This window comes from Pholcus phalangioides, unplaced genomic scaffold (genome assembly GCF_987345545.1).
Source record: "Pholcus phalangioides strain wild (caught in Gottingen) unplaced genomic scaffold, Ppha-v1.0 ptg000172l_1, whole genome shotgun sequence".
NCBI classification, from domain to species: domain Eukaryota; kingdom Metazoa; phylum Arthropoda; class Arachnida; order Araneae; family Pholcidae; genus Pholcus; species Pholcus phalangioides.
Genome location: NW_028301637.1, coordinates 5,014,800 through 5,028,119, shown reverse-complemented (window position 1 = coordinate 5,028,119; position 13,320 = coordinate 5,014,800). Strand labels below are relative to the sequence as shown.

The 13,320-nt window shown below is 39.1% G+C and overlaps 1 protein-coding gene across 1 annotated transcript in view; it reads right to left on the bottom strand.

The window, feature by feature from the left end:
• The window catches only part of LOC149063606 (menorin-like), a 49,665-nt gene extending 36,938 nt beyond the window's left edge, over positions 1–12,727 (bottom strand). Inside the window, exon 1 of the mRNA XM_089255827.1 lies at positions 12,453–12,727. Coding sequence (XP_089111953.1) covers positions 12,453–12,624 — 172 coding nt within the window. The 5' untranslated portion in view covers positions 12,625–12,727. The remainder of the gene's footprint in view (positions 1–12,452) is intronic.
• Between the last annotated feature and the right edge of the window lie 593 nt (positions 12,728–13,320).

The window sequence follows — 13,320 nt, the reverse complement described above, 5'->3', positions numbered from 1 at the left end:
TTCCCGCATTCTATTGTTAATTTTTCCCCCTTGAATAAATTTGTTTGCTTTTTGTTCATTTTTTTTCCCTAATTATTATTACTATTTTTTTTTTTTCATTCTTTTTGTATTTTCCTGTTCGACTCTATATTGCATCTCAATTTTTAAACATGTTTAATATATACGTCTGTATTTGTGTATACATATGTGGGGCCGCAACTGGATGCTTGGTCACCCGGGGCAGGTGTGCATTTTGGCGCCCCCTTGTAGTGATGAAGGAGAGATCTGAGAGTACATTCTGCGCCCTTTCCGGTCCAGGGCACGAGGGCGACCTGCTCCCCCCCCCCCCCAGTTGCGGCCCTGTGTGTGTGAATTAATTTGTGCACAACTTTCCAGTTCTGACTAGTGTGTTTCCCCCTCCCCTTTTAATCTTTAATATATATGTACTAGCTATAATACCCGGCGCTGCCCGGGTTTTCTTCAATGAGGCTTTTTTTTGGATCACGTGATATCTCCCTCTCTTTTTCTTGAGGGACATACAAACCGTGTCCAAGTTAACCAATATGGCGACCTGCGCGATTCATGAAATAAACAAATCTAGATTTACACAGAAACGTAGAAATGAATATATATTTTTCATTTTTTAAGGGGCGCTAGGTATTTCGATCGCCCCCCCCCCCTGAACTTCAAGTTATCCATCTGTCTGTTCCAGCTTCCAAAAATCCTTGGTTAAAGCTGTGGATTTTTTTCGATGCACTTTTCACGGCCTCATAACTAATTTTAAAATATCCTAACCCACATGAATTTATGCAAATAAATATCAAAAGAGACAATATGGAGACATTAATTTTCATACTTGAGAAGATATAAATGAAATCAATGATATTGCTCGAATATCCAACTCAAAAGTATAGGTTTGGCTTCATATTTAATCTCCTGGGCTTCGTATATCTCTCTAAGCGAACTGAATATTTCAAAAATCGAGAATTCAATACAATTTTTAAAATTATTGATGGAGCGGAAAATCCCACTAATTTCCGCATTTCTACAGTAAAATCGACAATTTTAGCACTGATTTCTATGAGGATCACCCTTTTCCAGACTCTCAAAGCGATGCTGATGATGATTATGACGTCTATTCAAAAAGCCTCATTACTGAGAGTATATTGAAAATGTGGCAAACCATTATAAAGGCATAAACTATTATACATATACTAACAGGATTAAAGAAGTGACAAACCGTTGTAAAGGCATATACACGTCTGAAACGCATTGCTAGGGAACCACGGTAACCAAAGTAAACGTTCGGAAAGTGATTGTTGAGGCCCAAAAACCATTGTTGCCGGACAGTTTTTTTGCCCGTTTGGGGCATTTGCCCTGGGCTGACGAAATTTTAAAGTAGCCTATCGTTCAAGTCGGGTCCCATTTGGTATATATGCAAAATTTGGCGACGATCGATCTAAAATTGTAGATTTGTATAGAGAACATACACACACACACAGAAAATCAATTTTATATATATAGATATACCTCTTTTAATTTAGTCGAATGTTTAACCATGCACGCTTCTCACATGTTTATTATTTTTTTTATTTATATTTATTTATTTTATTTTTTTTCCGTTTTTACTCCCTCTTTTTGTTTGCATATATATTTATATTTTCTTTCTCCTTGTAACGGGGCAATTGGCCCTAAACAATAAATATTATTATTATTATCAAGTTCATTTTTTCTTAAGGGGTCATCTAGATGTTAAAACTAGATCCAACTTTTGAAAGTTCAATGGTAACCCAATTTTTTCTTCACGTTTGGATTCAGTATCTCAAAAAATGCCGAAATACCAAATTTCATTAATTTATTAAATATAAATTATTGAAAAACGAGTTTCGTGATGTTAAACAGAAACATCTTATGTTTGAGCATAATTGCCAAAATAATATAGGAATCTCATTACTTTTTATTCTAACGAGCCAAACAATTTTATTACTCATTTTAAATTTGGCTGTTTTTAAAATATGAGTCATGAATTATTAAAACATATATTGAAAATTTATGAATATAATCATACATTAATTTTTATTTCATTCGGATCAGCATAATCGAAAACCCACCAGAATCAATTTCCATTCCAATCCAACCTCTATTTCGCAAGATATGAGCGATTATATGAAAATGACAACTTTTAGGGACCATATACCAGATATAAATTTGGAACTCATTGAAAAATTCTCGTGACAAATCATGCGAAAATGTTTAAATATGAAGCTCATAACTTTACTGAAATAGGCAATTATTGTTTTAAGTATACGGTGATACATACGATAAATAAGTCATCAATCCAATTTTTCAAACATTTTTTTTTAAGTCTTCGAGTAAACAAATAAACAACGAAATTTTGCAATTTTTCACTATTTCAGAAATTCGTTCCATTCCTTAGCCATGTGCAAAGAAAATTAATACCAGATTGATGTTAATATTTATGGAGATAATCAATAAATCACGGTTCTCCCAATAGCCTAAATCATCTTAGTATGCGCCAAGTTTAGGGTAGTTGCTATTGGTGGAGTCGTTTCTGCTACAACCACGGCATTTCGTTTCATCTGTATTTTTTTAGCATTATTAAAAATTGGGGGAATTGCAAAAAATGAAACAAAATTATAATATACAGCAGTGCAATGTTTGACGGAAAATTCTTGTATTTTTTTCTAAATTGATGAAATTGTCACAAACAATTGCTTTGTGACACATCGTTTGAAATAATTATGGTTTAAATATTTTTTCAATCACTGATATAAAGTCACTAAAATAAAGAGTAATAAAAAAAAGTTTGTTTTTCACCTCCATAAAGTAAAAACTATTCATTTTTCAACAGCACCAAATCCAAACACTCGCGTATCATATGGAGTATTTATCGTTCGAAACTTGTTTGGTGTGTGTTTCTTCCACTGCAATCAACCTTCAAATTCAGTTTCTCAATGTTTAGTGTCCCCAAACACATTTTCACTCATATCTCTCCCATTTTTATACTTACAGGGATGAAATTTTATTTTTAGGGTAAATTCAATGCGATAGATCAAATAAGATGGAAAACAATAAAGGTTTATATTGAAGATTATGAAGTTTGAACAATAATAAATATGTAGCTAACCCCTCATCAAAACGAATTGCACATAGTCGGGTAGAAAATCACAAATCATAATGTTTGGTGAAAACCGCTTCATTCTAAAACTTTTAGAACCCAAGATATCGCGATCGTTCGGTTAAAAGTTGTGCACATAAAGGATGTACAGTACGCATATCTTATATATTATGTCTAAATATACATTTTTGGTGCATTTTAACTATGTATTTGATCGATAAAACTGACGATGCAATGAGGAAACAATTGTTCACACACAAGCACACCCACTTCTGCATAATTGTATCTCAACCTTGAGCTGCATGCAGAACTGTAGTAAGAAGATTGTGGTAAAATAAATGAATTTGGATAATGAAAATTAAGAGAAATCAGGATGATGCCTGAATTTTTTTTCTCCAATTTTTTCAAACCCTGCAGAAAATGTATTTAAAAGTGTCCCGAGATACGTCAAAAATAAAACCTTTAGTTATGTAACCAGAATCATAACTTTTTTTTTAATGGAACCTAAACTTTCAGGAGCTAAAGTTCCATGCTTCTCTTTCTCTTGAATTCCTCGCTGTTGAAGAATATCCCTGCTTCGTTAAATTAAATTCTGAAAAATGTTTAAAAGAGCAGAAATAATTAAAAAATGATCTGGTTAAGAGGAGGAGATAGCAGTCATTCTGAGGATTCGTTACTCAGGAGGTGTTTTCCACTTGTCCAAATTAGCCATTTTTGGGAACATAAAACTGTAGAATAACTTGAATTATCGTTAAATACAAATGTCAATAGCATTATTGTATATTAATATCACTTTATTCAAGACAATCTGTCATGTATAGCAATAGACCTGCAGAATACCTTAATCTGGCTACAAGCCTTTTTTTACATGTTAACTGGAGGGGATTTTGCCCCACTAGTGCCTTTCTATTTGCCCCACCAGTGAAGATAAAAGTTACCACTGGTGAGGCAAAGCCCTTTTCTTCTTTTCCTGAAGCAACTTCAAACCCTGCCAATATGAAGGAAGTCAAAGAAAAAACGCACACAAAAAGATTTCGCCATTTGCCAGTTCGATTTTTTATGACTGATCTTTTTCGGTCAAGAAGGGAAGTTCAACTGAAAATATAAGTTTTGCATGGACCAACTTCTATGGAATAGGTCTTTTGCTCTCATAAGAAGTCAGACAAAGAACAGATGGAGGATGTCCGAGGCGAAGGATATGACCATTGATTGATATTTTTTTTTTATGCTCATTAAAGTGAAAACGACCCTGGCAGTAGAAAGGATCTGAAGTTACCGGGTTGTCATATGCCGGAGTTAAAACATTCTATTTTAGAGCAATATAATAGATAAACAACAGTAGTATCACAAAACCATTCAAATTCGGGCATTGGGTGGTCTCCAGATCCGAAGAGAGGGGAATGAAGAAAAAAAGAAATACAGCTGACTTTTTTTCAGAAATTAAGAACAGCCGATTCCACGCAGCCAGTTAGCAAGCAAGATACCACAACCAAAGGAAATTCTACTGGAAATGCGGTCTCCAGCAATTATGTGCCACTCTTGAGCGCGCCTGTAATTTTTCTCCCTGGTCATTAGAGTTTAGCTATCCATTTTTAGTCAAATGGCTTGTACGTTACATCGACTTGATAGCTGTCTTCATGGGAAAAACGACGCGAGTGATGTGATACTTGCGAGCCGGGGACAAGGGGGCCACTACTATCAATCTTTGCTAACTTTTTCCGACACAACCCTACCTCTTTTGAAGTAACGAAAGTAAGTTGCTTTGCATCAGTCCGGGGTTGTGAGCGGTTCTCTTTATCTGTCTACTGGAAATGAAAGAACAAACTGATATATTGTACATGCTTCTCACCAGCATACCAGTTGCAAATGCTTCGGGAATAACGCTAGGAAACGAAGCAGTAACACAATGAAAAAAACTCGGAAGGAACATGTAGCATGCGAAGAAGTAGTATGGTCTGTACATCTAATATGGTTGCCTTTCGAAAAATGCAAATTATTTTGTTTATGGCTCGCCGCGTTTCCATAGTTCTTTGGGTTATGAGGTTGCGTGATTTGGATAAAATGATGGATTCAGGATAATTGATTAATTTCTTAAAATAATTATTTATTTACAACACGAAACATAAGACGAAATAAAAAAATCTACGGAGCGACATGTTAAGCTCTTGATGGTTTGATCGCTTCTCTTGCGATTTCCCGCGCGACAATCCAATGGCGTCGGCTTTACAAGTGCCGCCATCTGTGAGATAAAATACAAATCGAATCTCACCACATGAGTTTCCCCCCAGTGAAGGAACATGGTGAGAGAACGATAAATGAGATGCAAAATGAAAATGTGATACAAAAAATTAATCATAAGATGCAGAATAGTAGATGTGCAAGACATAATACAATGATGCAGGAAATCATGTGCAATAAGTATACACTTAAAAAAAAAATATGATGCAAAATGTACAATTAAATGCAGAAAATTCAATAAGCTGTACAAAATATATATCGGATGCATAATATAAATGAGATGCATGAAATACAAGATGCAAAAAAATATTATGATGCACAATTCGAAACAAAATTAATTTCGGTTATCAGCCTAGGACTGAATTTGACTTTTCTGCCAGACCTAGTGACATATGGTTGTACTGGCACAGTGTCATTTTTCTTTTCTTCGAGCTTGTTTTTGTCAAGTTCCACACAGACATCGTTAAAGATAAATGCGGGTTTCACTCTGTCAAGTGAAACACAGGTCTTTCTCCCATTTACATTTAAAGTGATATTTTTTTCATTACGAGAAATCACTTCATGGGGTCCAGTATATGGTTGTGTCAAAGGTGGTGTGATCTTGTCAATTCGAAGAAACACATGTGAGCAAGTTTGCAGTTGAGGATGCACATAAATTTTGGATTGACCATGAGCTGATGTTTTGCATGGTTTGATACTATTCATACGCTCTCTGAGCTGTTGTACGTATGTGTATGTTGATGAGAGCTGACAGGGTGTATCCGTGCAGAGATCTGCAGGTAATCTCAAAGATGTACCAAAAACTAACTCGGCACTAGAGGCTTTGATATCCGGCTTGACGGCTGCCCTGAGACCAAGTAAGATGGCTGGCAATGTGACGGTCCACTTTGGATTCTCATGTGCTTTCAATGAGCTTTTTAAGACACGGTGGAACCGTTCGACCATGCCATTGGCCTGTGGATGGTAAGCAGTGGTACGAATCCTGCTAGTGCCAAGCAGGTTGATCAGTTCTCTGAAGAGTGATGATTCGAACTGCCGTCCTTGATCGGTTGTTATGGTTGATGGACATCCATAACGGCAAATCCAACCATCGAACAAGGCACGACAAACTGTGTCTGCTGTGATGTCTGCTACAGGTATGACTTCCGGCCATCTGGTGTAGCGATCAATTACTGTTAAGCAGTATGTCTTTCCTTCTGAAGGAGGCAGAGGTCCAACCAGATCGATATGAATATGAGAAAATCTTGCATCGGGTGTTGCAAAGGTGCCTAAAGGTGTTTTGGTATGCTTATGAACCTTTGAGCGTTGGCACTCATTGCAACACTTTACCCAATCTTTGATGTTCCTTCTCATGTTAGGCCAAACGTATCTTGCAGATATTAGCTGAATAGATGATGTTACACCTGCATGAGCAAGATTGTGGAAATGATGAAAAATAGTCTTGCGGAAGCTCGCTGGAACAAATGGTCTTGGTGAGCCTGTAGACACATCACACACCAGTTCTGTTGCGGTAAATGGACTTGGCATTGACTTGAAAGTCAGTGAATTAGAGTTGTCTTGCTGTAACTGTTTTAATTCAGGATCCTCTCGTTGAGCAGTTGCAAAAAGGTCAAAATCCAGGAATGGTGATTTGGAAATCGAGTTGATTTCTATTCTTGAAAGAGCGTCAGCTACCACATTATCTGCACCTTTAGTATGACGAACATCAGTGCTGAATTGCGAGATGAAGTCGAGGTGTCGCCATTGACGTGGGCTGCATTTATCAGGATTTTGCTTGAAGGCGAAGACGAGAGGTTTCTGATCGGTGAAAATTATGAACTCACGGCCGTCTAGCATGTGCCGGAATCTTTTGACAGCAGTGTACATTGCTAACAGTTCTCGGTCGTAAGTGGAGAACTTCTGTTGACTCTTTGTCAGTTTCATGGACAGGAATGCAATGGGTTCCCATCCTTTTCCATTTGATTGCATTAGCGAACCACCGACTGCTAAATCACTGGTGTCAACCCATAGACTTAGCTTGGCACCAGGAATTGGATGGTGAAGTAATGTTGCACCCGCTAAAGCTTGCTTCGCATCGATGAATGCTTGCTCGGCTGGATCAGTCCACTGAAGGATATCAGCTGGCTTGGTTTGAGTAGCTCTTTTGGATTTCTTTTTGTTTTTTATTCCCTCCAAAAACTTGTGTAGAGGTGTTAAGATGTGTGCAGCTCTGGGCACAAAACGACGATAAAAGTTGAAGAGACCAAGAAAACGTCGTAATTGAGTGATGGTTTTTGGCTTAGGAAAGTTCAGGATGCAATCAACACGATCTGTTAAAGGCTCGATGCCAGATCCAGAAACTTGGTAACCCAAAAATTCAATTGATGAACCACCAAATACACATTTAGAGGGCTTGATGCTGAGGCCATATATTTGCAGACGTTCGAATAACATCCCTAGATGTTCGATGTGCTCTTCTGGTGATTTCGAGGCTACCAGTATGTCATCAACAAAGGCATATACAAATGGAAGTCCTCGAGTGACCTCGTCAATAAACCTTTGGAAAGTGGCTGCAGCGTTGCAAAGGCCAAATTGCATTCGAGTGCTCTCGAACAACCCAAATGGTGTGATAATAGCACTTTTATGGACATCTTCAGGATGTATAGGAATCTGATGATAGGCCCTGATGAGATCTACGTGAGAAAAGATTTTACTACCATGCAATTCAGATGTAAAGTCCAGAACATTTGGAACACTGTACCGGTCCTTCATAGTCTGTGCATTTAAAGCTCGGTAATCACCAACTGGACGCCATTCATCACTGTCCTTTTTTGGGACCAAGTGCAGAGGTGATGCGTAGCAGCTGTTCGATGGTCGTAAATGGCCAAGGTCAAGCATCTGCTGAAATTCTTGCTTCACGATTTTCAATCGATCAGGAGCTAGACGTCTTGGTTTGGCATGCAGAGGTGGACCAACAGTCTCGATATGATGCACGACAGAGTGTTTCACAGGTTGTCCTGGTTGTGGTGGTTTGATGATGTCGGGAAACTTGCTGAGAAGGCTGTGGTAGATGGTGTCACCTTCGATGAGTTTGATTGAGTGAACTTCTGCAATGTGAAGATCACAGTCAGCGTTGAGTTTTGTTGTCCTATCTAGTAAACATCGTCGTCGGAGATCCGGAACAAGATCAAAGTTGAACAGAAAGTCTGCCCCAATGAGGGGTGTGGAAACATTAGCCAGTAGGAAAGTCCAAGTGAAATTACGACGGAGATTGAAATCTAATGTCACCCTCTTTTGACCATAAACACTAATGGATGAAGCATTAGCAGCAGAGAGCTTCATAGTGGCGTCGCAGCGTCGTTGTGATGGTGATGCTGGAAGGATAGAAACATCGGATCCAGAGTCAATCAGGAATCGAATTTTGGAATTTCTGTCCATGGTAAAAAGGCGACGAGATGCCTGTGGCAAGGAGCATGTCGCGATTACTCCTCGCCCGCCCCGTTTTTTTGAAACTTGCACGGCGACACGCACTTTTTGGCGTTGTTGCCGAATTTCTTGTGATACCAGCAGTTTTCCGATCGTGGATGCGGACTGCGCGCACGTGAGGTACGTTGGCGAGAGTTGCTGCGCGAACGCAGGATGTTTTTCAACTCGCGGCGTAACTGAGCCACTTCGTCCCGAAGTTGCGCGACGGAATCCGGCTGTTGCGGTTTCTCAACTGCGTCAACATGCTGAGGGTTCACTTCATGAATTTTGTCGGCGAGTTCAGCAGCTTTCTCGAGAACGAGTGGAGTGACAGCAGCGAGAATGGACTGAGTTGATGCCGGTAGGTGTTGGAGAAAAAGCTCCATCAGCAATTCGTCGGAGACAGAATGCGATTCCGCTCGTCGTCGCAATTCGCGGAGAATGTCGGATGGTTTCCGATCTCCCAATGATCCGCATGTTAAGAGCTTTCGAAGTTGAGTGGACGACGACTCGCTAGACCGTTTAATCAGTTCCGATTTCAGCCTTTCATACGGATCCGTGGCCGGCGGATTAACGAGAATGTCCCGGACAAGAGCCGCACTTTCCGGAGGCAGATTCGCGACAACATAGTTGTACTTTGTGACAGATTCGGTTACCGGTTTCGGAACAGCGAGAGCGAAAGTGCTTTCATACATGATAAACCACAGCGCTGGATCATGGTGGTTAAAAAGTGGTACCTGAACGGCACTTACTTCCATGATGAAAATCCAGGAAAAGTGATGTCAAGTTTCGGAAAGCGAAAGTTCACTCACGGGAAATGCCAGTAGATTGCCTCGTGCTGCAGTGAAGAAACTGTAACTTGTTTGAAGTCCGCGGTCACCATACTTTGGGTTATGAGGTTGCGTGATTTGGATAAAATGATGGATTCAGGATAATTGATTAATTTCTTAAAATAATTATTTATTTACAACACGAAACATAAGACGAAATAAAAAAATCTACGGAGCGACATGTTAAGCTCTTGATGGTTTGATCGCTTCTCTTGCGATTTCCCGCGCGACAATCCAATGGCGTCGGCTTTACAAGTGCCGCCATCTGTGAGATAAAATACAAATCGAATCTCACCACAGTTCTCAAAAGCTTACAATAAACAAACCATTTTAGAGCCCACTTTAAAGGGGGTCATCAGCTTGCTGAATGTTTATGTATCCGTTTAAAATCACACTAAAAATTATGGCTTTTCTGGTGATAATGTCTTTTGCTACCTACAAAAAACATTGAAATCCTATTGACAGAAATAAAGTTTTTACCGAGTTTCGAGTCGAAATGAAAACGCCGTGTAATTGATGTTGTGCTTCTAATAAATTAAATATTTTAACAAAACGTATAGGAATGAACTGCGACCAAAGCCAAACATGTATAATGAATGAGTAAATGAGTAAAAGTCGTATGAATGAGAGTCGTATTAACGAATGTTCCACTGCACTGTGGTGCTTGTGCCATTTTCATCATGGATCATACTCGTTCAAATGTGGAAATGTCTGTTATTTCGTGATTCAAGTGACATTAAATGCAATATATTACCAACCTACGAAGATGTTATGAAGTTCTATGAGTGGAACCGTCATAAGATAAAACGTGATAATGAAACTAATAAAGAGCCCACGTATAAAGAACTAGAGGACGGGGCAAAAATTGAAGAAATATGGTCAAGAGCTTCTATTCCTTCTGTCCAACATAAGCGAGTGAAAGCGATGTTGAAGGCGTATCATGCATGAAATACAAAAATCTTTTAAAATCACACCCTAAAATACAGAAGAATCAATTAGAAGAGTTTCGCCGTAAATTATTGATTGACATTTATTTCATCCTGCAATTGTAAGAACATCGAAGAGTGCATTTGCCCCAAATACAAAACGTTCCTGTCAAAGAGAGAGAAAGGCTTCCTAATCGACCAACGAGCGACCAAAGTTCCACAAATAACATGCTTTATACTTCGACGGACGGAAGGATAAAACTTTAATTAAATCAGAAAAGGACAGAAAAATGTATAGACAGAGGAACATATATAAAATACTGAGCACCTTTTATATAAAATTATCGAATTTTAAATTGGTGGATTGATAGAGCAACAAACCAGCTCAGTGACTGACCAAACAAGTTACCAAGAGAGCAAGGAACCAGGCCAGTGAGCGACCTGCTGGAGTTTTTGCAAGCATGTGAATGAGTGATTATGAAAAGACTGACTCAGAGAGCGAGGGACCAGGTCAGTCAGTGGTTCAGAGTGACCAAGAAAATGTTCAAGCATGTGAGTGACCAAAAGATTGAAGACGGGTGGGAGCTAAGCGGTCTGTTGCTCAGGGTGGTAAAAATTTGTCAAAGGGGCCGTTCAAGTATTACGTCATCATCGATGGGGGGGAAGAGGTTTCCGATTTGGTGACTTTTGATGACAAGGGGGAGGTTTGGATAATGCTTACGTCATCAACCATCCTTTATGAAAATATGAAATATTTTTAATGACATCTTACTCGCTGCTGCGCCAAAAACTAGAAAAACCTTTCGATAGTTTGTGGGCACTTGAAGTAATATTCTCTTCCCCCCCCCCCGTATTGATAAGTGTCCTACAGAGCCACTTTAGGGATTTCTAAATGTTTCGCGGATCCAAGTGATCTAGAAATGTGTCCGGGCCGCGTAAGTGCTCTGGAACAGTGCCACGCATAACTCAAGTGATCCGCAATTATATGCCGCGGATCACTTAAATAATCTGAGAATGTGCCGCGGGTAACTTGAGTGATGTAGAACCGCACTGGGGCCACTTAAGTGCTCTAAAACTACGTCCCATGTGACTCAAGGGATCTCTAAATGTGTCACGGATCACTTAAGGATTCTGGAACTGTGTCTCCCGGGTCATTTAAGTGATCTGAAAATGAGCCACGGGCCGCTTAAATGTTCTGGAATTGTACCACGGGACACTTTGGCGATCTGTAAATGTGCCGCTCAGTTCATTTTCACAAAATTAGGTTTAAGGAGTGCGGGCCGCATCATATGACCCCCCAGGGCTATATTTAGCCCGCGGCCCAAGGGCCTTTATGCGATTTATCATTATATGGCTTAGAGGTTGGGTCGCAATGAATTTATTCAAGATAAATTTTGAGTTCATAGCCTTCAAATAACATTGAAATTAACAGAAATTTATTATAATAATATATAAAAAGGTATTGTCTCCCGAAATTTCAAATTTAAAAAAATACTTTTTTGGATTAAAAAAATAATGCTTTGATCCTGGGAGGGGGGCACGAGCCCCCCCCCCCTTCCGTATACGTCTCAGATCCCAACAATATGCGTTAGGATTCAGAGGGACAGAGCTGATGACGAAATTTTGCTGGGAAGGGTCAGAGTTTTGCTGACAGGGGAGGGGGGAGGTCAAACTTTGGCTAAAAATTTGCTTACGTAATACTTGAACCGAAAATCTGACTAGAACAGGAGAAAGGGTGGTGAAGCCATAAATATCCGCCTCTGCAGAGGCGGAAATGGCCATGACGAAAAGGGCCCGAAATTTTATCATAATTTCAAAAAATTGTCACCTCCAAAGAGTTTGAAGCCGCATTTAATTACATAATAATAAAAATAAAAAAAATAGAAATATCCTTACCACTCAAGGCATCTTCGAGTTCAGCGCGACTGTTGACGGCATGGGCCCACGTGATATCGCTGAGGTCATCTCCAGGCTGCCGTCCACGGCACCGTCGCTGCATGACCGACGCAGTGATCAACAAGATCCAAAACGACAATATCCGTTTGTCATTGTGGATCTTGGCTGACATTTCTGAGTCCCAACAACCAATAATATCGAATATGAGGAGAGAGGGGCTCGACCTTCCCCGCACGATTATTAAGCGTGTTGTGAGCTGATTTCGTTAAACGGCGCATAATGGAAAATACGACTGAACACACAGGTTTTAGTTTTCCTATTTACATTTTTTGTTTTTTAACGTTGGGGTTGCCTATGTTGGGAAAAGAAACCGAAAGCACGTTGACGTTATCACAATCGATCGCCAACTTGTCCTTGAACCTTACGTGGGGAAAAAAAGAACTGACAGGCGTGTTCGCCGCCAAGCTCGCCAAATGTTGATCTTTCGTTATTAATAGTGTGTATTGTTTTGGTTGTTAGATGTTAAATCTTTCGGAATTTTTTCCTGGAATTTGAATTTTTGTGTGGTAAAATGATTGGAAATTCTCAATTTCAGAAATCTGCAAATTTTTAGTTAAAATAGAATTGGAACAGAATTTCTGTAATTCGTGTAAGACCTTTGAAGCGGAATTTCAGAAATTCGCATAAATATTTTAAAACAGAGAATTTCAGAAATTCACATATATTTTTTGGGACAGAATTTCAGAAATTCGAATAAATTTTTTGGGACAGAAATTCGAATAAATTTTTTAAAACAGAATTTCAGAAATTCGAATAAATTTTTCAAAACAGAATTTCAGAAATTTGAGTAAATTTTTTAAAACAGAAT